This window comes from Rana temporaria, chromosome 4, assembly GCF_905171775.1.
Source record: "Rana temporaria chromosome 4, aRanTem1.1, whole genome shotgun sequence".
Classification (NCBI taxonomy): Eukaryota; Metazoa; Chordata; class Amphibia; order Anura; family Ranidae; genus Rana; species Rana temporaria.
Window position 1 is genome coordinate 352,965,105 of NC_053492.1, and position 24,640 is coordinate 352,989,744.

Sequence of the window (24,640 nt, forward strand, 5' to 3'; positions counted from 1 at the left end):
TCCGCCGAGAACTGGAGCATGCGCACTGGGCTATTTTTAGTCCGGCGCATGCGCAGTTCGATCGGAACGGGGGCGCGCTTAATTTAAATATAAGCCGCCCCCTTTGAAATACGCGGGGATACGCCGGGCCTTTTACACTACGCCTCCGCAAACTACGGAGCTTAGTGCTTGAGGAATATGGCACTTGCTCCAGTAAGTTGGGGCGGCGTAGTGTAAATGGCTTACGCTATGGCCACGGGAAAAGTACGAGAATCTGGCCCAAAGTCTGCTTCTGCTGAACTATGAAAATAAGAGACTTTATAAATGTTCACATACCTGTTGATGAAGCTGAGCTTTTTCTAAATTTAAACCTGCTGGTGTTTGGGCCTGGGCTAACAAAGCCTCTGCTTCAGTTGTCCATTGTGTAAGATCGCTGAGGTCACCATGGAACTGACGCCACTCTTCCAGCGCTCTGTCAAAACGGCTGTAAAATAAATTACAATGATTTAATACTGCACTTGTTTACTGAGGTTCACAAACAGTAGAGGGGTCAACAACATATTTTCAAAGCTATGGATTTCCTACAGCTCACTAGGGAAAACAGTGCCTTGCTTTAAAATCCTAGGTTTGGACACATTTCCTTTTTAAAAACAGCACAAGGGACATTAATTACATTTAATCCAAAGTCTCCCTTGTGCCGTTAGTAAAGTCCTCTGCCTGTAATCATCCAGTGCTGCATGAGTTAATACCGACCTTGCACCTGTTAAAGGCAATCAACAAGAGTGCCGACTATGCTCAGTCTTTCCACCCACCTCCTCTATACATAGAAGCTGTACTACAGCTTCCATGAATGAAATTACCTTAAAGGGGTTGTAAAGGTATTTTTTTTCCTAAATTGCTTCCTTTACCTTAGTGCAGTCCTCCTTCACTTACCTCATCCTTCGACTTTGCTTTTAAATGGCCTTATTTCTTCTGAGAAATCCTTGCTTCCTGTTCTTCTGTCTGTAACTCCACACAGTAATGCAAGGCTGTCTCCCTGGTATGGAGTGTCGTGCTCGCCCCCACCCTTGAGGGGGGAGGGGGTGAGCAGGAGAGTCAGGACACTCTCTACTTTGCAGATAGAGAAAGGAGCTGTGTGTAAGTGGGCGTCCTGACTCTCCTGCTCACCTCCTCCCCCCTCAAGGGAGGGGGCGAGCACAACATTCCACACCTGGGAGAAAGCCTTGCATTACTGTGTGGAGTTACAGACAGAAGAATAGGAAGTGAGGATTTCTCAGAAGAAATAAGGACATTTAAAAGCAAAATCGAAGGATGAGGTGAAGGAGGACTGCATTAAGGTAAAGGAAGCTATTTAGGGATTTTTTTTTTACCTTTACAACCCCTTTAAGTACATACAGATGATGTAAAGGTTCTCCTCCCTCATTCATAGATGGATTTTCATTCTTGGCAGCTATAGTACAGCTTCTATTGTACTTCCAATATGAAGGAACATGTCACTCCCTCCATGTGATGCCCGAAGCTAGCATTAGATGAGGCCAAACCCCCACCTGCTATGAGGAGGACAAGAAAAGCCTACACATGAATATCACAGAGAAGGGACACCTCTTCTAGCACTGTAATAAGACATAGGAACTGAAAATGATGTCCTGCTAAGGTAAGATCAGAGTTTCCTTAGGCTACAGAAGGTTCTAAAGCACATAAGCTCAGGGTATGAGGCAAGGCTTCAGGTACATTTACAACCCAGACAGCTGGCAGTCTGAGGGCCAGAGACAATTTAACTGTAAACGGGCAGTAGAAACAGACCAAAGATTGTCATTCCAGGTTTCTTTTTGCATGGAGAAGCAAGAGCAGCAGCTGGGAGATGCTTCCTCGAGGCTGAATGGCTGAAAAGAGAATGCACCCTACACTCCACCCAGCTTAAGAATCCATAAAGCCAACAAACTGAAAAAAAGGTAATAACCTTGGTTATGCTCAAAGCTGCTCTTTCAAGGGATTAAGAAAAGGCAGTACCCTATGAAGAAAGCAGCATTACACCTAAATATTTGGTGGCCCATTTTCTGAAACATCATACTATATTAGTTCCCAGTACTGTATCTACTTGATTCCTCAAGCTGGTCCAACAGTGTATATCACACAATTCTATTAGGTAGTGTGACAGGAAGTCAGGTAACTCTGGGGGTGTTGTCACAGACGGGAGATACATTTCTGCCTTGTTTAGAAAATTCACCAATTACTATCAGGTGTTGGCTGCAGAGGTAGCCAGAAAGGTTTAAGGACGTTGGATAGCTTCAGCTGTTCAGAATGACAAAATTAAGGCCTCTATAAGTTGTCCAGAGGATTACTACTGAATGCTGCATCCTGAGGCTTGTTGAGTTAAGGAGAGCAGTGAGCTGAGGAAGACTTCTGAAGGTGAAGTGGTTGTTGATATTTTTTCTGTGTGATAAGAAAATCAAAAATACTATTGTTTTCTGCTGGAAGCCCAGCAGTGTCTGCCCAGCAGTAGGCTGTGCCAGACTCCATAGGTAGGTTCCTGTGTTGTGAAGGTAGACAGCCCAAGTGGCCAGGGTTTATTTTATGTTTTGTTTTGTTTATGCTGTTTGGATGCTTGCACTTGTTTCCAGCAATATGGAAGAATAAACCATAACCCTTGTTTTTTTTTCAACCACCCACGGCTGCCTCTCTGTATAATTCAGTGTGTAGGGAACCCACTCAGGAGATCACACCCCCCCGCTACCGAGCTAACCCCTTACAGTAGCCACTGACTTTTTGTTGAACATATTGTTGAACATGTAGATACAACATGGAAACATTCTATAAAAATTATGTTTTATTTGTATTAATTAAAAAGTCACAATAGAAAAAGTGACTGGTTGGGTATTCGCAAAATGTATAAATCCAAGACAATCAACATGTAAAATCTTGTTTAAGCTCTAATGTTCTAACCAGTCTTACAAAAAGTCCATGGCTACCTAAGAGAGTTTTGTGATATACTGTCTACTGATGTATAGGGACATTTGGATATATAGCACACACAGCCCCGGTTTCAAATATTGCCTGGCCGAAAAGTGGGTCTTACCACTGGTCACTTATGTTTCTCCTGCTGACCCCTAGTTGCTGCAGGACACAGTAGTGAGGTAAGGGAAGTAGTGAGGTAAAGGTTGATGGGAGGAACCACAGAAGCCAGCTGGGGATATGCTATGCCACATATAGAAGAGTGTTATAGGACTGACTCCTGAAGCTCTGCTACAGGGCAAAGTTTCAGCAAACAGACTGCCAGTAGGTGGTAAGTATAATGCAGCTTTCTTCACAGCGTACTGCCATTGTAATTTTGTTAACCCTTCTTACAGGGCACTTTAAAATACTAAACAACAGTAAAATAATTTGACTCTATACTAATTTGTCCTTTTTGTCAACCAGAAACACCAGCATCATATGATGCCTTATATAAAGTCAATGATATTTTGAGTGTATAATATATTTTTTTTTACTTTTTATTTTTTTTAAGTTTTTATTTAAGTACACATACAAATAAGATAACAGAGTACACAAGGTACAATCATAACTGTAAACATCCCTAAAATGTAGGGAGAACAAATTCCCCTTTTTCTTTATCTTTACAGTCAGTATCATTTCAGAAACAATCATAACATGGACAGATATGTAAGTGCAAATAGCGTTTTCCTGCCGTATTCAAACTATAAAACATTGCACTCCAGTCATAGGTGTACAGTACATTACATCAACTTATATTAAGAGAAATAGACACAGAGCACTGAAAAGAAAAAAAAAAAAAAACGGTCAAAGAATATTGGCCAGAAATAAAAAACAAAAAAGGAACAAGAACATAAACCATGGAGGTGAGTACCTCTTAAACCAGTGTGTCATGTGCCGTCATCTCCCCGACCCCCAGAGTACTCCCCCCTATCAATTCACATTGAGCAATGTTCAATTCAACCAAAGACAAGTTCCCCTTAAACATCCCCAGGAGTAGTTTCCTTGGAGTCCACCCATCTACCCCATACTCTATGACATTTTTTCCTACTGCCTCAATTGCCTCATAAGTCATTTTATACAGCATGATATTTGCATTAACCAGGCCCTTCCAAGCAGATAGAGTAAGATAATCCCTCTTTACCCAGTTTAGGACAATCAACTTCCTGACATAGTAAAAGAGCAGCCTCAAGAATGTTCGAATATTATTACGTTATTATTCTTCTTACCTCTTGCGATCGCTGTACAATCGATTGATTCTATCCCACTCTGCATTCACCTGGGTGAGAGAATCCCCTATTTGTATGGCTTCAGGTCCCGATGCTTCAAAAATGACATCTGGCTGTTTTTCATGAATAGCTGCAATTTGCTCTCCAAGCTTATCCAGAGAATCTTTTATGTCCTACAAGACAAGAATATATACGTATGTCAAGATTCTTGACATGTATACTAGGAGCAGGATTTCAAGATGCTTACTATTTCTTCTCTGAACAACCAATCACACTATGCACTTGTTTAGGAAAGCAGGCAGACGCTAAGGCAGAATAATATATATTTTTTTTTATAACCAGGAAAATTTACCCTTAGGCATAAAGTGCTGATTAGTAGGCTTCATTGGCCTTTATGACCACTAACAGCATGATAATTTTGTTACAAGATAAGTCATATTGATTCATCTAAGTTTTCTTTTGTGCACAGGTATCAATGAGGCTAAAAAAAGAATGAAATCAGAACATGTAACTGCAATCCAATACTGCACATTTGAGCTTTCATATCCAACACAAATGGTGCCATTTGGTGCTTTACATATATCTTGTGTTATTGAAGGCCCATAGTTCTGCTAGTTTCAGTTTAACTTAATTGGATTCGCAACATACTGCTAAGAAGTCCCAAAATGTATTGCAGCTGAATACTCAATGCTCTTCCTCAGTGGCTTTATTGAAAATCGCATTTTGAAATCCTGTGAAAGCCTAAGTAAAGGTGCATTTGGGATTTTAACTGGCCTATCTAAATTAGATTAGATGATTTTTTGTCACATTCTGTCACATTTTGACAGTTCAAATATCAAATGTATTATCAAAGCTTGCATACACTGTTTTATTTATACATATAATATTGTTCAGTAACCCAGGCTATCCAGTCAGATATATTTTATTAATTCAGCTAAACTGCTAAAATATGAATTCCTATTGCATGCTCTGTATAACAGCATGATGCCAATGTGTGTTCTATGTTGTGTCAGCATGGTCAAGGGCTGGTAAGGTTGGGGTCTTTTTTTTTTAAAAGCTGCTTGCTGGGAAAAGTTGCAGCTGTAGGTCTTAAAGGGTCACTAAAGGATTTATTTTTTTTTTTTTTAGCTGAAATGACTGTTTACAGGGTATAGAGTCATAATAGTTAACTGATTCCTTTTAAAAATGATTAAAAATAGATAAAGACCAATCATATAATGTGCCTGCAGTTTAGTTTCGTTTTTGCTGTTGTTTGCTGGTTCTCTGATGTACAGAGAGCCACTAGAGGGCAGTCAGCCAATAGAGAGCAGTGATACTTTGTCTAAAACTCCTCAGCACCAATCCAGTTTCGTTTTACACACAGTAATCACACCTCCTTGATTAGTCACCACAGTGAGAAATCTCCCAGTACTGTGGTGATCAGGAAACAGACAACCAGGAAGTGTCCAGAACAGAGAGGATTTACAGCAACATCAAAGCAAAAACGAACAATGAGGACATGAAACCAGGACTGCAGTAATGTAAAGGAAGCTATTTAGCTTTAAAAAAAAATCCTTTAGTGACTCTTTAAATAGGTTGAAAATTACATTGAAGTAAGTTATTATGTGATCTGATACTTTCTGTCATGGAAGATAGAATTAATGAAGATCAAACACAAGAGATTTTCCAGCATACTAGGAAATCACTTTATGTTACCATTTGCTTGGAGTTACTAGCAGCAAATCTTATGTATGTTTAAGAAATGAAAGACAGTCATGCAACTGTACAACTGAGGGCTCATTCACACCAGAAGCTGTGCTGAACGCATAGATCTCAGGTGCGCACTGGAAGCAAAACTGTTGGTGTGCCAATTGTGCACATTGCACTGTTAATTTTTTTTGTTAAAACTTTATTGAAATTTCACAAATTACTTTTAATTTAATTATATCCAATGTGGCAGCAATGTGATGCACTATTTCTTGTGCAGTCCCCTTTTTAGCGGCACACCACAACAACGCATTGGTTTGATATGACTTGGCGCAGCACAAAGCAAATGGTGTGAACAGGCCCAAACCCACAAAATTCAAGAAAAGGCTCAGGTATGTTTACACTTCAAACAGGGCGTTGCGAAACAAAAGCAGTTACCACCTGCAATAAGCAATGAATGCGCAAACCCATCTTTAATCATGGTTATTACCGTCAGTAATTCTTCCTGCACGTTGAAATTTTCATATTCTCCAATGCTCAGCTCAGGTGCATTAACCAAAAGCTCAGTATCTGCTATAGAAAGCAGGACTTTGTTTATTTCAACTAAGTAATCAGAGGGAAGAAATGAAGGCATGAATCCTGTAGAGGTATCGCTGCCATCCAGGCGAGGTTCAGTGTCATCCTATAAAAAGATACAGGTTACCATTTTAGTTGTTATTCTCAGTAAAACGAGACTGTAGCTGAACGTAGAATACAATACAAATGGAGCTCAGTATAATTAATTTAAATTAACAAACATTGAGGCTTTTTCTAAGGAACATATTGTTTGCAAGATGAATTAGAAATGGTTTAGTTATAAATATAGGTTACTTCAGACCACGTCTTAATACCTTTCTGAATAACCTATAGTATTCAAATGATTACATCAGACTTTGTAACACAAAGGGGTCAGATAAATATTGTATTACATCTTTTAATGTGACGTAGTAAAGTAGTGAGTGTACAGCTTGTATAATACTGTAAATGTGCTGTCCCATCAAAATAACTTAACACACAGCCATTAATGTCTAAACTGCTGGCAACAAATATGAGTACACCCATAAGGGAAAATTTTCAAATTGGGCCCAATTTGCCATTTTCCCTCCCCGTATCATGTAACTCATTAGTGTTACAAGGTCTCAAGTGTAAATAGGGAGTAGGTGTGTTAAATTTGGTATTATCGCTCTCACTCTCTCATACTGGTTACTAGAAGGTCAACATGGCACCTCATAGCAAAGAACTTTCTGAGGCTCTGAAAAAAAAAAAGAATTGTTGCTCTACATAAGGATGGCCTAGGCTATAGGAAGATTGCCAAGACCCTGAAATTGAGCTGCAGCACGGTGGCCAAGACCATGCAGCAGTTTAACATGACAGGTTCCACTCAGAACAGGCCTTGCCATGGTCGACCAAAGAAGTTGAGTGCACGTGCTCAGCGTCATATTCAGAGGTTGTCTTTGGGAAATAGATGTATGAGTGCTGCCAGCATTGCTGCAGATGTTGAAGGGGTGGGGGCAGCCTGTCAGTGCTCAGACTATACACACTGACTGGCCAAGCAAGTCTCCAGACTTAAACCCTATTGAGCATCTGTGGGACATCCTCAAATGGAAGGTGGAGGATCGCAAGGTCTCCAACATCCACCAGCTCTGTGATGTCGTCATGGAGAAGTGGAAGAGGACAGTGGCAACCTGTGAAGCTCTGGTGAACTCCATGCTCAAGTGGGTTAAGGCAGTGCTGGAAAATAATGGTGGCCACACAAAATATTAATACTTTGGGCCCAATTTGGACATTTTCACTTAGGAGAATACTCAATTTTGTTGCCAGCGGTTTAGACATTATTGGCTGTTTGTTGAGTTATTTTAAGGGGACAGCAAATTTACATATTTATATTTATTACAAGCTGTACACTCACTACTTTACATTGCAGCAAAGTAACATTTCTTCAGTGTTATCACATGAAAAGATATAATAAAATATTTACATATATATATATACACATGCACACACACACACAGCTTTTGTAGCTCTGGCTGCAGTCCTTACAGGAAGGTGAATTGATATCATCTGTACCCCGCCTCTCCTTACAGACCGGATTGCATGCTCCTTTTTGCTGCTGATTGCAACTGTGAGGAGGAGCTGTGGTACAATATGCTAGCCTGCCCTACTTGCTCACTTTCCTCTGGAGACATTGCTTTTTTGGTAAGTTAATTATTCAGTGTTGCTAGAAGGGGGCTGTATGTGAATGCTACTTGCGGGATATAGGGATGTCTCTTTGCTGGATATGGGACTGTCGCTTTGTTAGATATGAGGCTGTCTCTTTGATGGGTATGGGGCTGTCTCTTTGCTGTGTATGGGGCTGTCTCTTTGCTGCGTATGGGGCTGTCTCTTTGCTGCGTATGGGGCTGTCTCTTTGCTGCGTATGGGGCTGTTTCTTTGCTGCGTATGGGGTTATCTCTTTGTTGCATATGGGGATGTCTCTTTGCTGCATATGGGGTTGTCTTTGTTGCATATGGGGATGTCTCTTTGCTGGATATGGGGCTGTCTCTTTGCTGGATATGGGGCTGTCTCTTTGCTGGATATGGGGCCGTCTCTTTGCTGGATATGTGGATGTCTCTTTGCTGAATATTTCTAATGTTTTGTACATTTTACTACATTGCTTTTTATTAACACATTCAATACAAATTACTTGTATAGCCCTCCCAAAATTATACTTGGTTCCCTGTTCTCTAAAGCCTTGTACACATGATCAGTCCATCCGATGAGAATGGTCTGATGGATCGTTGTCATCGGTTAACCGATGAAGCTGACTGATGGTCCGTCGCGCCCACACACCATTGTTAAAAAAAACGATAGTTTCAGAACGCGGTGACGTAAAACACAACAACGTGTTGAAAAAAACGAAGTTCAATGCTTCCAAGCATGCGTCGACTTGATTCTGAGCATGCGCAGATTTTTTACCGATGGTTTTGCCTACTAACGATCAGTTTTGACCTATCGGTTAGGAATCCATCGGTTAAATTTAAAGCAAGTTGGCTTTTTTTTAACCAATGGTTATATAACCTATGGGGCCCACACACGATCGGTTTTGACCGATGAAAACGGTCCATCAGGCCTTAGAGGGGCGATGCTAGGAGGTGTGTAGGGGAGGAGACAAGGCATGGTCCTGGGGCAGTTCTAGGGGTGGGTAGGGGCGGACACAGGCGTGACCCTAGGGGAGGGGAGTGAGTTCCTGCAGCTTTTCTTTAAAAACAAAAAGCCATAAAAAAAGCCATATAGATAGATAGATAGATAGATAGATAGATAGATAGATAGATAGATAGATAGATAGATAGATACATAGATAGATACATAGATAGATAGATAGATAGAGATATATAGATATAGAATAGAATACATTTACAACTCAAAAGCTATTTACCTACTTATGTACCTTTGGGTATCATTTATCTCAGAAGACTAAAAATCTATTTTTTTTTTTAATAGGCAAGGGAACAATTTAAAAGCAAATATTGTAGCAACTGTAACGTTTTCATGTTACCATTAACATATGTTCTAAACCTTCATTGTTTCTACTTAAATGGATACACTACAACCAACAACAGGCATGCATTGTGAACACATACTGTATGTTCAAAAATAATATAATTTCAATATATGTCAACAAGTATATACTGTAGTGTGAGAATGTATGCAGGCATGATATTCTTTAGAAGGCATTTCTTACAGTAAAGCAAAATGCATTATCACACTGCAACCAATCAAATATAATCTTTTACTGGTCTGACAACATTAAACTGAAACTTGACCTTTACATTCCTTATTAGCCTTTAAAGTTGACACTTTTAATTGGTGAGTTTTGCTTTGGTTTTTACTCCAACATTCATATTTTGCAACACACAGTTTATTTGGTAAACATAAAATAATCCCCAATAGTGTCACTGTCTTACTAGATGATAGGCAATGAATGTACAGGAACAGAGCTAAGAATACTAATGCCGGATGATGCTCACCAGGGTGGAATGTTGTACTCCTAGATACATGGCAAACTGCTCTTCAATTTCTTCAAACCGTTGCTTCAATTTTCCACCATCTATCTCTGCTTGAGAGTCATGCTGAAGATCACTGCTCCTTTTTTGCAGTGCAATGAACTCTTCTCGATGTTCTTCTACTTCTTTGAGCAACTCCTGTGATGAGGAGTCAGGCTTTACTAATGTTTACCATTTACTAATGGTGAGCAAACATACTAGTCAAAGACTGGTCAAAGTAGCAGTCATTATATAGAAAGAAAAAAACAGTGAGACAGAGTTCAGATGAGATCGAGTGGAGTCTAGAGCTTAAAGTGTTTGTAAAGTTATTTTCTTTTAAAATAAGAAACATGTTATACTTACCTGCTCTTCTCTGGACCCCTGCCATCGCCCCTGGCTCTTCCTCTTCTTGGTGTGTCAACAAACAAAGCAGCTTCTTATTTTGGCACACCTGCGGGCTTGATTCCAAGCCGCACTACCTGCCTCTATAGATGCAGGCTGCTCTCAGTAAAGCCTATGAGAATGGGGAGCAGTGGAGAGAGCCGCTACAGATGGGCATGGTGATGGATCGAGATTGGGCTCCGGGAGGTAGAGAGGGGTTGATACACATACTGAAACATTTCTTATATTAAAGCAGGAAATGCATGAAAGTAAAAAATGTTTAGGCTTTACAACCACTTTAAGTGCAGAGATCAGGCAGACTTGGGAGCTCAGTTGCAGAGAATAAGCAAGCCTGGATGCTCAAGTGCAAAGATTAGATCTTACAGAGGACTTTAGAACTTAGAGATCCAACAGACCTGAAAGTACCAGTTCAGTGATCAGGCTGAAAGTAGAGGTTCAGAGATCAGGACCTGGGAGCTAATATGTAGAGATCAGGTAGCCTTGAAAACTTAGATATAGAGGTCAGGTGGACTTTGGCGCAAAGGTGCAGAGATCAGGAAAATTTTAGAACAGAGAAGCAAAGATCAGGTGGACTTTAGAATGCAAAAGCAGCGATCAGGTGGACTTTATTTTACAGGAGCAGAAATCAGGTGGACTCTTATACTCCAACACAAAAAAATCCAAGCCTTTCAAGTATATACAAACAGACATCAAGAATACCTCACCTGAAGCTTCTTGTCATCCTCTGCATCCTGAAGGCCAGAAAGGCGATGCTCAGTCTCATTCATCCAGGAGAATAAGCGACCCTCCTGTTCATGCTGAGCAGTAACTGGGGAAAGCTTACTTCCTTGTCTTCTCCTAACTGTTTGGAGTTCCTGCATAACACCAAACATTGTTACAACAATGGAAAATATTCATTTTATGTGCTACATATTACATATGTGCAAGTTCATCTTTCCAACTAAAAAAATGTAACACTATCACAGCAATCATAGAAAAATCTCAACCAAAGCACATATATGAACACATTTCAACCAGATTTACAAAGTTTGTGGACACTTGACCACAAAGTAGGATGTCCAACAAGCCTATGAGCTTGTTGGACATCCTATTTCAAAACCAGGGGTATTAATATGGAGAACATTTGTAAGGTCAAATACTAATGTTGGAACTAGAAGACCAGCCTCATGATTGGCATTCTACTGCATCCAAAAAAGTTTCAATACTGTTGAGGTAGGGGCCCAGTGTCCCAAGCTTACTAGGTATGAGACATCTATTATTGACACACACTGTTAGGGTTCATGCACACATACAAATGAATGGCTGTACTAAAACATGATGATTTTTTTGCATTGCCATTAACCCAGACACAGAGGTCCAATGTATCTGCTCCAAATGCATAACTTTCATGTTTGAAAATATATGTCAGATGCCTTGGTGTTAACAAGAGTATGGCCATTCATTGTATGGAAGGCTATATGTGGAACATTCAGCTTTCTGAGCACAGGAAAGCAACAGGAGATTTATACTAGGCATAAAAATGCATATTTCCGTCTGTGTGCAATAATCCTTAATAGTGTATTCCAGTGTTTCTTAAACCTTTTTGTCTTGCGGCGCACCAAAAAGATCTAAAAGCTTTCACAGCATACCTGAAAAGATCTAACAATTTTTGTGGTGAAGAACTTATTTATCTTTATATATATATTTTATTTTAAAATGGAAAGGATGTGCCTGCTTTCGAGAACAAATCATATTGAAGCGATTGTAATCTTTGCACTTTCGCTTGCTTCCTTGCTTTTCATTTAACAGTTTCTGTTTCAGAGTTCCAGACTTGATTAAGTATTTCTCCATCGCTAAACAATGAATAAACTTTTTTTATAAGCATCTAAGTTAGAATAGAATGGTCTCTATATTATAATATAATTAAGTTCTCCAGAGATCTCGCACAAGTCTTGCATTATTAAAGGAACAAATGAATGCCAGACTGATATAGATTCCGGTTTTATACATGTTACTTTTTTAACTTTTGCATCCATGATTTACCATAAAATGTTTTGACATGTTCAGGGTTTCAAAACTCCCACGGCACATATGTAAATCTCACGAGGCACACTATTGTGCCACAACACACAGTTTGAGAATCACTGGTGTATTCCATACCAGTTTCACACTAAACCCTAAAATATGTGTTTTAGATCTTCTAGGTGAAGAAAACGTAATGCCTCATGTTCATACAACAGTTACCAGACTTCTATTTGTGGAACCTTAACTTATTGCAGAGTGTTGTAATAACTAACCCACTGCTGTTTTATTAGGTGCCATTTTCTTTATTAACCCTATTACAGTTGCACTGTAGTGTCAAGGCAATGTCCCCCTTTTTTATACAATACAGAGAGGTGGCCTAATTGAATGCTTTATACTTGATCATATTGCATTATTCAGAATGATGTCATTATTCATATTCTGTGAACCCCTGTATGCACAGTTATGCATGTGGAACCACTGTAGTTCTATTTTTGTTTACCACTGTGCTCTCTTGGGTGATACTACTAGAAGGAAAAATAAGTAGTGGTTTTAATTGTGTTTAAAGGCCAGGTTTTAATTTTATTTTTTTATGCAGGAGCCTGCAAAGCATTGCATTTGTGATTAGTGGACCGTGGGTGCAATACCAGGCTCCTGCAGACTCTTCCTTCAGCTCTCTGTCCTTACAGAGATGTTGGCTTTCAGTTGCAGAGTTGGAAAAAGTGTCAATAGATCACCACACACATGTTACAGTGAGAACTACAAGCTATAGTTCATTCATTCCCAGATCTCGTCATTTTAAAAAGTGACAATGGCTGCGGGGGAGAAGAACCCCTGAATGCTGTCACGGGTTAAAGGGGGGAGGGAGTGGCATTCTGTTTGGTGGGGTTTGCTTGGCAAAATGTTACATTCTACAATATGGTGGAGTTAGCTTTTAAAGCGGAGGTTCACCCTTAGAGAGCACATTTTCCCCTTAGATTAATGCTTGTTTTGTCTAGGGGAATCGGCTAGTTGTTTTAAAATATGATCCGTACTTACCGTTTACGAGATGCATCCTCTCCGTCGCTTCCGGGTATGGGCTGCGGGAATGGGCGTTCCTTCTTGATTGACAGTCTTCCGAGAGGCTTCCGACGGTCGCATCCATTGCATCACGATTTTCCGAAAGAAGCCGAACGTCGGTGCGCAGGCGCAGTATAGAGCCGCACCGACGTTCGGCTTCTTTCGGCTACGAGTGACGCGATGGATGCGACCGTCGGAAGCCTCTCGGAAGACTGTCAATCAAGAAGGAACGCCCGCTCCCGAAGACCCATACCCGGAAGCGACGGAGAAGATGCATCTCGAAAACGGGTAAGTACTGCTCATATTTTAAAACAAATAGCCGATTCCCCTAGACCAAACGAGCAGGAATCTAAGGGGAAAAGGGCAAAAATTAAATAAATGGGTGAACTCCCGCTTTAATTTTAGTAAAATAAAAAATAAAAATATCTCTACAAAAAGCCATCTGATTAGAAAACTATGCATGACCGTCCTTCACAATCAGCATAAATTAATTCTGAATAAAAATGTATCTCTTAACTCATGGGCCTCAAAGGCTGATAGCTTCCTGTGGCAATGTGAGAAAGGAGGGACACATCATGCATGAGCCGGTTTACTGGAAAATTAGATCTTAAAAAACCCATCTTGGTAAATGTTCAGCCTTTCTATTAAGGCGCAGGGGATGTAATAAAAAACAGTAAAATAAACCATTCTCATTACAACCAAAATAACTGTTGTGAGAAACATTGTATCTGGGATTTCAAGCATGATCTGTTAATAATCCTGAAAACGAAAACACCCCAAAAAGAGTAGGAAATAAAATAATGTTTGATTCCAACCGTAACACTATTGTATCTTGTCTGTAAGAGCAGCAGCTCCAGTCGTATTTTCTCTCTTTGAATGTCATCCATTGGTTGCTGCAGAAGTTGTTCTCCTTTGCGTAGAATGTCTTCAATATGAGCCTTTTCGTCATCAATCTAATTAGATGAAATACAGGTGATATAATGAATCTGTGTTCATATAAATATGAAATGAATTACCCGAGCAGGCAGAGCCTCTGAATGACCCTTATTTGCTTGAGACCGCTATACATGGGACAGCTTTTAAAATTCTAATTATGTAAACACTATTAAAGATATTCAGGCGGTGTAGTGGCTTAATTATAAAAATCAATGGCAACTACCGTATTTAAAGGAAAACTTCTCCACATTTGTTAAAACAATAAAACTAAAATATGTAGTATAGTATAACATACATAACTGCTACAAGAAAATAAAATGATCTTTCCATTTCAGTGTGCAGCTACTGAATTTTTTGAAAAATGTAAAACAAAAAAAAATGTTGCATCCTTTTATTTTAGTTTGGGAACCTGGTGACATTTTGTACACTAATCGTGTACAATAAAGTGGTTCTTCCTGTGGGTGTGATTGATTCACTACTTTCCTCAGAAGTCTGCACTGAGTTAAAAGTAAAATTTTAGGCATGATACTCCATGAAATACTACATTATTGCGTGATTTGCTCAGGTGGTTATAAGGACAACAGACATTTTCATTCAAAAAGGTAATTACTATGAAGTGTCAGTTGAATAATAGTCTGACAGGGCTGCTAAAATCACAACCAAGTTAGTGGTGACCAGAAGTCTTAGAATTTTTGGATGCCTACATATAACAGAGGCTTTTACAGGTAAAGAACATGGATACAATACATAAAATTCACACATAAACTTCCAGGAAGATTTCTGTTGAAATGAATAATTTAGTGACAAGCGTTCTTTAAAGATGAAAGTTGGAGAGTCAGAGGAACTTTATTATGGCCCTATCATGTCCCCTTTGCTTTACCCATATCAAGGAGGAAAATAATGCAGATGCATTCAGTGTGGTGATCTGGGACAGCTGAACAACATGTCCCCAAGAATGCTTTTGTCTGCCGGTGTGATTGGCTCACTGCTCTTCTGTACTGACACAAGGCTGACCACACACTATACAATTTTCTTATTCAATCTCCTTTAGATTTACCTTTGCCTATGTAGTGCAAGGGCCTCCATAATTGCATACAAATTGAAAGGGTTTAGGTTTGACCTCATATTATATGGTTTTGGTAAATCGAAAGGAAAGTTGAACAAGAAAATTGTATATTGTATGGCCAGCTTTAGACATCCTCAGAAACAGCAGTCTTCTTCTCACTGCTGAGCTATTGTACTCTGACAGCGGTCAGAATACACTGATCAGTGCCACAGTCCTCATACTTGGATCGAAATTCGGCCTGTCCCTGCTGAACCGGCTGAATTTAGATCCATCTATAGACTGAGAAGTATGGACTTTGCAAAAAATAAAAAAAACGTTAGAATCACCTAGGTGGATGTCTCATCGATTCACTGCTGCATCTGTCCCCCATTGACTCTGCAGTGAGAACTGAACGATCAAACACTGCAATTGGTTAACTAATCCCCCTGAGCAGGACTGTCAATCTTCGGCTCTCTCCTTTGCCCCTCCAGCTCACAGGAGTGCTGGGCGGTGAAGGGAGTGGGAGGGGCTGTCTGGGGTTCTCTTGAGATTGGTGAGAGGCTGAGCCAGGTGCCAGTCAATGCTTTTGGGTGGATCCAGACCATATGTTCAGGTTCTTTTCAGAGCCTGGTCCGGCTGGGTGAAATCAGCCAACAGCGGACTGACATCCCACAGCCCTCCTAAATTGTAATCTACTAGTAAGGAAATGTGTTTCTATCATTCTGTTACTTACAATCATGTGGTTAAGAAATATTCATTGAATCTTTGTTGAAACTTTCTCAAATGTAGACTATGTATGGTTGGCCTTACACAATCCCAGTATATGGTTTTGTAGGTCAAATTAAAGAAACCAACAATACAGTCCAGTGTTAGCACATGGGGACACCGAATTTCCCAGAAGCCAATATCAAATCAACCTGTGGGGAAACTGTGCTGCACTCCGAAATTAATTTGATCTAATTATGGTCTTTGTTCTCACCTTTTCATTCTCTGTAGGTGACTGTAGACACCTCTCCAGAAGCTTTTGGACAACAAGAAGCTCAGACTCAAAGACTTCAAGTTCAACAGCTGTGGCCTCAGTAGGTACAGATCCTTCTCCTGGACTTTGTGCTAGGGCATCATGATTCACAAGCATCTGGATAAAACATATGAGATTAAACAAAAACATGCTATGCATACCCATAAAGTTTATTTTAACAAGACCTGCCTCAAACTGTTTTATACAATTTATAAATGATTGACCCTGTTCAATTTTATTCCACTAAAGGATTTGTGTTCTAAATGTTGGTAAATAACAGGATCACAAATTTTGCATTAGACATTTAACTACAGCTAGGCACGCAACAACATAACTACTTAAATCAGAGTTCCACCCAAAAGTGGAACTTCCACTTAATCCACTCCTCGCCCCCTTACATGCCACATTTGGCATTTAATTTTTTTTTGGGGGGAGTGGGGGCTTCGGGAGGAGTGGGACTTCCTGTCCCACTTCCTCCTTCCAGCCATGGGGCTGGAAAGGCGAATACTCGAATCGCCTTTTGGCAGCCCCTCCCTGTAGGCGACCGCCTGGGACCTGTCACGTGCCCCCAGGCGGTCGCCTACAGGGAGGGGCTGCAAAGGCGAATACTCGAATCGCCTTTTGGCAGCCCCTCCCTGTAAGCGACCGCCTGGGACACGTGACAGGTCCCAGGCGATCGCCTGTCCAATCAAATGGCGCAGCGCCGCTCGTGCATGCGCAGTGGGTGCACGGCCATGAAAGCGAAAGCTGTCACAGGCGGGTGCCCACAGTTGCAGTGGAGGCGCCGGCGGTGAAGGGGGGGACCGGAACGAAGCTCCCAGCGGCACGTCGCTGGACCGGGGGAACAGGTAATTGTATGTTTATTAAAAGCCAGCAACTACACTTTTTGTAGCTGCTGACTTTTAATAAACATAAAAAAAGCCTGGAACACCCCTTTAATGAGAAGTTGTTACTTTTTCTGAAAGCAAAATTCTGGCCAGAAAAAAGTGACAGCCTGGCTTCACACAAACGCATTGCTGGTGTGAATCACATGCAATGTCTTTGCAATGCCAATTCAGCCAGTACAAAAAAGGTGCAGGGACTTTTTTTTTCCGGCACTGGAATCGGATCGCATAGGTGTTCACACCCATGCAATCCAATTCCTGTCCGAATCCAAAGTTCGCACTGCTATCTGTAAACCGATCTGGGGTCTCATTACCTTTGTATTGACACCCGCAGTGGTTTGCAGAGGGCATTGTGAACTGCCTGAGAGGGAGATGCGATGGAACTGGCACCGATTCCTGCATCATAAGAGTGTGAACCCAGGCTAAATGTAATTTCTGTTATTCTGTCAAGCTAACTATATTGTCCGAAAACCCAATAAAAAAGTACCTATCACTTTGTATTATATAAGATTAAGTACATAAAAAAATGGTTTTCAAAATGTTTTTCAAATGAATATCTGAAAAGTGTTGCGTCTATTTTTATTCAGCCACCCTGAGTCAATACTTTGTAGAACCACCTTTCCTGCAATTACAGCTGCAAGTCTTTTTTGGGGATGTCTCTAACAGCTTTTCACATGTAGAGAGTCAAATTGTTGCCCATTCTTCCTTGCAAAATAGCTCAGGCTCTCTCAGATTGGATGAAAAGTGTCTATGAACAGCAATTTTAAAGTCTTGCCACAGATTCTCAATTGGATTTAGGTCTGGACTTTGACTGAGTCATTCGAACACATGAATATGCTTTGATCTAAACCATTCCATTGTAGCTCTAGCTGTATGTTTAGGGTCGTTGTCCTGCTGGAAGGTAAACCTCCGCCCCAGTCTCAAGTCTTTTTCAGCAGGTTTTCTTCTAAGATTGTCATCAACTCTGGCCAGCTTCCCTGTCCCTGCTGAACAAAAGCCTCCCCACAACATGATGCTGCCATCACCATGTTTCACTGTGGGGATGGCGTGTTCAGGGTGATGTGAAGTGTTAGTTTTTCACTACTCATAGCGTTTTGCTTTTAGGCCAAACAGATAAACATTGGTCCCATCTGACCAGAGCACCTTCTTCTACATGTTTCCTGTGTCCCCAACTTTTTATGTCTTTTTTTCAACAATGGCTTTCTTCTTACCACTCTTTCATACAGGCCTGATTTGTATGTAGAGTGTGTGACTAAAAGTTGTCCTATGGACATGTTCTACCACCTGAGCTGTAGATCTCTGCAGCTCCTCCAAAGTTACCATGGACCTCTTGGCTGCTTCTCTGATTAATGCTCTACTTGCCTGGCTTGTCAGTTTAGGTGGACAGCCATGATTTGGTAGGTTTGCCATACACTTTCCATTTTCAGATGATGGATTAAACAGTGCTCTGTGAGATGTCCAAAGCTTAGGATATTTTTTCATAAACTAATCCTGCTTTAAATATATCCACAACTTTAGCCCTGAACTGTCTGATGTGTTACTTCATGACCTGCATGATGCTGTTTGTTCACTAATGTTCTCCAACAAACCTCTGAGGGCATCACAGAACAGCTGTATTTTATACTGAGATTAAATTACACACAGGTGGACTCTATTAACTAACTAGGTGACTTCTGAAGGCAATTGGCTCCACTAGATTTATGTTAGGTGTATCAGAGTAAAGAGGACTGAATACAAATGCACGCCACACTTTTCAGATATTTATTTGTAAAAAAAAAATTAAAACCATTTATCATTTTCCTTCCACTTCACAGTTATGTACCTCTTTGTGTAGGTTTATCACATAAAATCCCAATAAAATACATTTACGTTTTTGGTTGTAACATGACAAAACATGGAAAATTTCAAGCTCCTGTCACTCAATAAAATGGTTAGCTTACAGTCCTGTGTACACCTGATTTTGCTTTGCTTTGGCTTTGCTTCAAAAATGATACCCCTTGTAGCTTCATTGGTTCTTCAAAGTGTCTTCAACCCCTCCATAGAAGTCTATAGCAAAGCTCGCTTGAAGCCCCACTAAAGACTCATCGAAGCACCGAGCAAAAGCATGTGTAAACAGGACTGTAAGCTAACCATTTTATTTAGTAACAGGAGCTTTGACTGGCGTTCAAAGAGCTTTAACAAAAGCGTGTCCGAAGCCATGTTTTGAAGCAAGTGTAAACAGCCCTAAAGTATAATATCACGATCAATTAGGTCAATTTGACACTAAACTGCATTAAGTGTAAGCAGAAGACCCCAAGCCACTAAATTTCACAAAACATATAAACACTAGAAGGGTGATCAATATAAGGGAATGTATCCTACAAGATGTTACACGCTTAATGGCTGAGTTGCACATATTTTTGGAGGTAAAAAAATGTGCTTTTATTAATTTTTTTGGGCAGAATCCAATCAGTGGACCACAGGTGAAATGTCATGCTCCTGCATTCCCTTTTCCTACAGCTTTGAGCCCGTGTCACCGATTGGGCTGTCAGTTTCAAAGCCGCAGTAAGAGCTATCCAGCCTCCTTTAAGTCCATTGAAAACTAGCTGTCTGCTGTGGTGGAAGATGGAACTTGTAGTTTATTCATATACAGAATGCTGATTTTAAAATGTGACAGCGGGTTTTGGAGAATAACACTTGCCTGCTGTCATGGTGGGAGGGGAGGGGCTGAAGAGGCTACTACATAGTAACATGTTACGTGTTATACCCTAAATATGGGCGTAGCATGGAGCATGTTACCAAGGCTGAACTAATCTTTCAAATAGTTATCTAGAGCTTTAAGATCAGACTAGATAAAGCTACAGGAAGGACACTAAACATTTTAATAAGGTAGTGTAGATAGCAGTGGTGAAGTATAAATGCAGTAACCCATAGCAAAAGAAGAGCAAAAAAATCTTTAATAATTTAGCATAGATAGCAGTGATGAAGTACATATGTAGTAACCCATAACAAGCAATCACATTAGTGAAAGATAAATTGCAGTCAGTTGATATGGTTACTGCGCTTTGTTTTCCTTATTAAATAAGTGCAATTAGGCTTAATTCACTATAATGAATGAGTTATAATAATTGCATCAGTTAGTTAACCCTAAGATAGTTTTCACCTAAACATTTTCATTTTGAACACAGATATTGCTTGAGTATGGAATCTTTATTTTTTCACAAGATATTGGCATTTTATTGCGCAAAACCCCTATTTTCTATGAACTGTTAAGGAATTTCAGTAAAGTATTTTTTATTACCACCTCAGACAGCTCTCCTGGTCTGCACAACACACCTTAATGAACCATAATGTGTGTGATAATCAGTGTGAGCTGACTTTTAATGTTAAATTCCTCAAAAAGTATGCTAAACACATACATGCATTAGGCATTTATGAATTGTTTTTATTTCCTGATGGGGTGCCAGCGGAGTGGTTTAAAAGAACTAAGAGAAAATCTCTAACAAAGTAAGAGGAGATCCCTTCTAGGAACAGTTGTCACCAGAAGAATACATTGCATTGGAAGATTTCCCCTCAATTCCTGTTCCATTGACAACTAACTGTCAAATTTCCGGATCCTGTTACTTTCTGTCCTGGTGACATTGGTCACCAGGACAAACAAATAAAGTGAATCTGTAGCCAGCTATAGAAATGGACAGGGATTTTAACAAAAGTTTACCTTTACAACTCTACATTTTATCAACCTACTCTAACCAAACCTCTTAAGCGCTAATCTGGACTAAACACCCAAACCCCAGCTTCTTACTTACTCCTGTAGCACAGTCTGCAGCTGTGGCCAAAGGTTTTGAAAATGGCGCAAATAATCATTTTCAAAAAGGCCTCCTGCCTCAGTTTTTATGATGGCAATTTACATATACTCCAGAATGTTATGAAAAGTGATCAGATTAATTGAAATTAATTGCAAAGTCCCTCTTTGCCATGAAAATAAACTCAATCCCATAAAAAACATTTCCACTGCATTTGTGAAGAAGGCTTCAGGGTGCCCAAGAAAGTCCAGCAAGCAGCAGGACCGTCTCCTCTTCAGCTGCGGGATCAGGGCACCACCAGTGCAGAGCTTGCTCAGGAATAGCAGCAGGCAGGCACAATGAGGCGAAGACTTTTGGAGGATGGTCTGGTGTCAAGAAGGGCAGCAAGCAAGCCACTTCTCTCCAGGAAAAAACATCAGGGATAGAATGATATTCTGGAAAAGGTACACTTATTGGACGGCTGAAGACTGGGGTAAAGTAATTTTCTCTGATGAATCTCCTTTCCCATTGTTTGGGGATCCGGAAAAGACCTTGCCCGGAGATGAAAAGGTGAGCGCTACCATCAGTCCAGTATCATGCCAACAGTAAAGCATCTTTAGATTATTCATGTGTGGTGTTGCTTTTCAGCCAATGGAGTGGCCTCACTCACAATTGTGCCTATGAACACAATCATGAATAAAGAATGGTACAAAAACATCCTGCGAGAACAACTTCTTCCAACCATCTAAGAACAATTTGGTGATGAACAATGCCAGCATGATAGAGCACCTTGCCTTAAGGCAAAAGTGATAACTAAGTGGCTTGGGGAACAAAATGTCATAATTTTGGGTCCATGGCCAGGAAACTCCCCAGACCTTAATCCCATTGAAAACTTGTGGTCAATCCTCAAGAGATGGGTGAAAAATTTCTGACAAACTCCAAGCATTGAATGCATTGATTGTGCAAAAATGGGCTCCCATCAATCAGGATGTGGCCCAGATGTTTATTGACAGCATGCTAGGGCGAGTTGCAGAGGTCTTGAAAAAGAAGGGTCAACACTGCAAATATTGACTCTTTGCATAAACTTAATGTAATTGTCAATAAAAGCCTTTGACACTTATGAAATGCTTGTAATTATACTTCAGTATACCACAGCAACATCCTACAAAAAGATCTAAAAACACTGAAGCAGCAGACCTTGTGAAAATTAATATTTGTGTCATTCTCAAATCTTTTGGCCATGGCTGTATTTCCACTAATCCTTTTAGTGTATCTCCAGCAGAAGTCCTCTTCAGCACTGTCCACTCCTGGACAGTTGAGCCCTCACAGACTTGTTTGGGACCATACTCTAAAGCTCCGTTCAAACCTAAGCAATTTTCTGTTTGAAACTTGTAGCTCAAAAAACGCTCAACAAGCCAACTTCCATTAATTTCAATGGCCCCTGTTCATATGTGAACGTTCTGTCACCTGAAGCAAAATGTCTGTCACGCAAAAAAGTATATGAGATTCCCTTTGACAGATTACAAGCATTTTTGGCCCCGTAGATTTCAATAGAAATCCCTGAAAACACGTGACTTGAGCGTTTTTCAAACCATGATGAGTTTTCTGCTCAAACAGCAGCTCTTCACGACTAATCTCCTCCACTTCTCCTTCCCCTAGTGCTTTCTATTGGCTAATCAAAAATGCCTGAAACTGTAAACCGCTTGTAATAAGCTTTTAAAATGCTTGCAATACACTTCTAAAAATGCTCAAATAAAAACACCACTAAATCGCTGAGTGAAGATGCTGGTAGTATTAGCTAGTATGGCTTACTGTGCAGCACTGGAGAGGACCTCTGCTGCTGATGTAGTAAACTGATAAGCAGCACGTAGTTGTGCTACAAAGTTAGGCAGTAAAGCTTGGGTAGGGAGTTTTGGTCAAGGTTGGTTCACAGGGGTTAAGCCTCATACACACGTACGGGTTTACCGCCGGGAAACCCAAGGGGAAAACCGAGAACCTGCTTAGTAACTTTTTCCCCCTACACACGACCGGGTTTCCCAACAGGAAAACTGCCATTAGAGCTTCGGTCGGGAATCGCGGCCATGTGTATGCTCCATCGCAGTTTTTCCCATAGGAAAACTGCTGGGTTAAAAACCGCCGGAAATCCTGGTGGGAAAAAAGAGAGCTGGTTCTCTTTTTTTCCCAGCAGTTTTCCTGTCGGGAAAACTGCGATAGAGCATACACACGGCTGGTTTTCCCGGCCAAAAGCTCTCATGGCAGTTTTCCCGACGGGAAAACCGGTCGTGTGTACGAGGCTTTAGAGAGGGTTTCCTGAGAAGTACAGTCGCTTTAATATCATCAATTAGGAGCTGTTTTGTTCAGCAACAAATACTATGAGGCCTCGTACACACGACCGTTTTCCCCGACAGAATCCATCAAGAAACTTGGTGGCAGAGCTTTTTTGGCGAGGAGAACGGTCGTGTGTATGTTTTTCATCGAGAAAACTGTTGTGGAACTCGACAAGAAAAAAAGAGAACAAGTTTTATTTTTCCTCGTCGGGAGTCTCAATTTCCTCTTCGGGCTGGTTTACGACGAGAAACACGATCGTGTGTATGCTAAGAAACCCGCGCATGCTCAGAATAAAGTATGAGACGGGAGCGCAGATTCGGTAAAAGTAGCGTTTGTAATGGAGATAGCACATTTGTCACGCTGTAACAGACTGAAAAGTGCAAATCGTCTCCTACCAAACTTTTACTTAACACGCAGTAACATGTGATTAGCAAAAGCAGCCCCAAGGGTTGTGCCAGTGGAATCGAACTTCCCCTGCTGTTGTATGTGTTGTACGTCACCGCGTTTGAGAACAACGAGATTTGGTCTTGACAGTGTGTACGCAAAGAAACTTGTCAAGTTTCTCGACAAGCCCAACCAGGAACTCATCGAGGAAAACGATGTTTCATTTACGACAAGTTCCTCAGTCGTGTGTACGAGGCCTAACTGTCAAAGTCTGTAATACCTTAGTAGTAAAGAAAGCTTTCAAAAGGAATAGCTACCTGTTGCTTGTACTTAGGTTGTTTGATTCACATTGACTTTTCAGAGTTTTTATGTGTTAATGGGCTTTATTTGCATCAGAGATGGGTTTTGATTTCCCATACAAGGCTATGGGAATGCAAAACCCACTTGAAGCACGTGAACTGCAGGTCAGATGGAGGTCAAATTCACCCGTCATCTAATTCTAAATGATCTCAGAGGCATCTCAGATTGATAGCAAACTTATGCCATTGATTCACATCCAAAGTCTGCCAACACAGTCCCTTAAATCGTTTTGCAGCCAGGGTTTACACTACTGTCTAACACAATGAAGGGGTACGTTTCTCTCATTTACAAGAAAGGTAGATATCTGTTTGAAAGACAAATCCACCCTGAATTGATACTACAGTATAGGAAATAATCGTATGGCACCCTATATTGAAATTAAAATGGCCAAGTTTTGGAAAGAAATAAGCCAGTGGGTAACTCAACCCATCAATGTACGCCCATAACTATTATATACATCTCGAGTAGATCTATTTGTCAAAGCTTCCTCATTGTGCAGAATTATAGTAATTA

The 24,640-nt window shown here is 40.5% G+C and overlaps 1 protein-coding gene across 8 annotated transcripts in view; it reads right to left on the reverse strand.

The window, feature by feature from the left end:
* Positions 1 to 24,640, reverse strand: part of UTRN (utrophin) — a 910,930-nt gene that overhangs the window by 550,551 nt on the left and 335,739 nt on the right. For all 8 annotated transcript variants that reach the window (XM_040350827.1, XM_040350824.1, XM_040350828.1 and 5 more), the window contains 7 exons: positions 16,369 to 16,524; positions 14,224 to 14,361; positions 11,053 to 11,202; positions 9,932 to 10,105; positions 6,376 to 6,567; positions 4,200 to 4,372; positions 316 to 463 (listed from right to left, as the gene is read on the reverse strand). In XM_040350827.1, the coding sequence (XP_040206761.1) occupies positions 316 to 463; positions 4,200 to 4,372; positions 6,376 to 6,567; positions 9,932 to 10,105; positions 11,053 to 11,202; positions 14,224 to 14,361; positions 16,369 to 16,524 (1,131 nt within the window). The remainder of the gene's footprint in view (positions 1 to 315; positions 464 to 4,199; positions 4,373 to 6,375; positions 6,568 to 9,931; positions 10,106 to 11,052; positions 11,203 to 14,223; positions 14,362 to 16,368; positions 16,525 to 24,640) is intronic.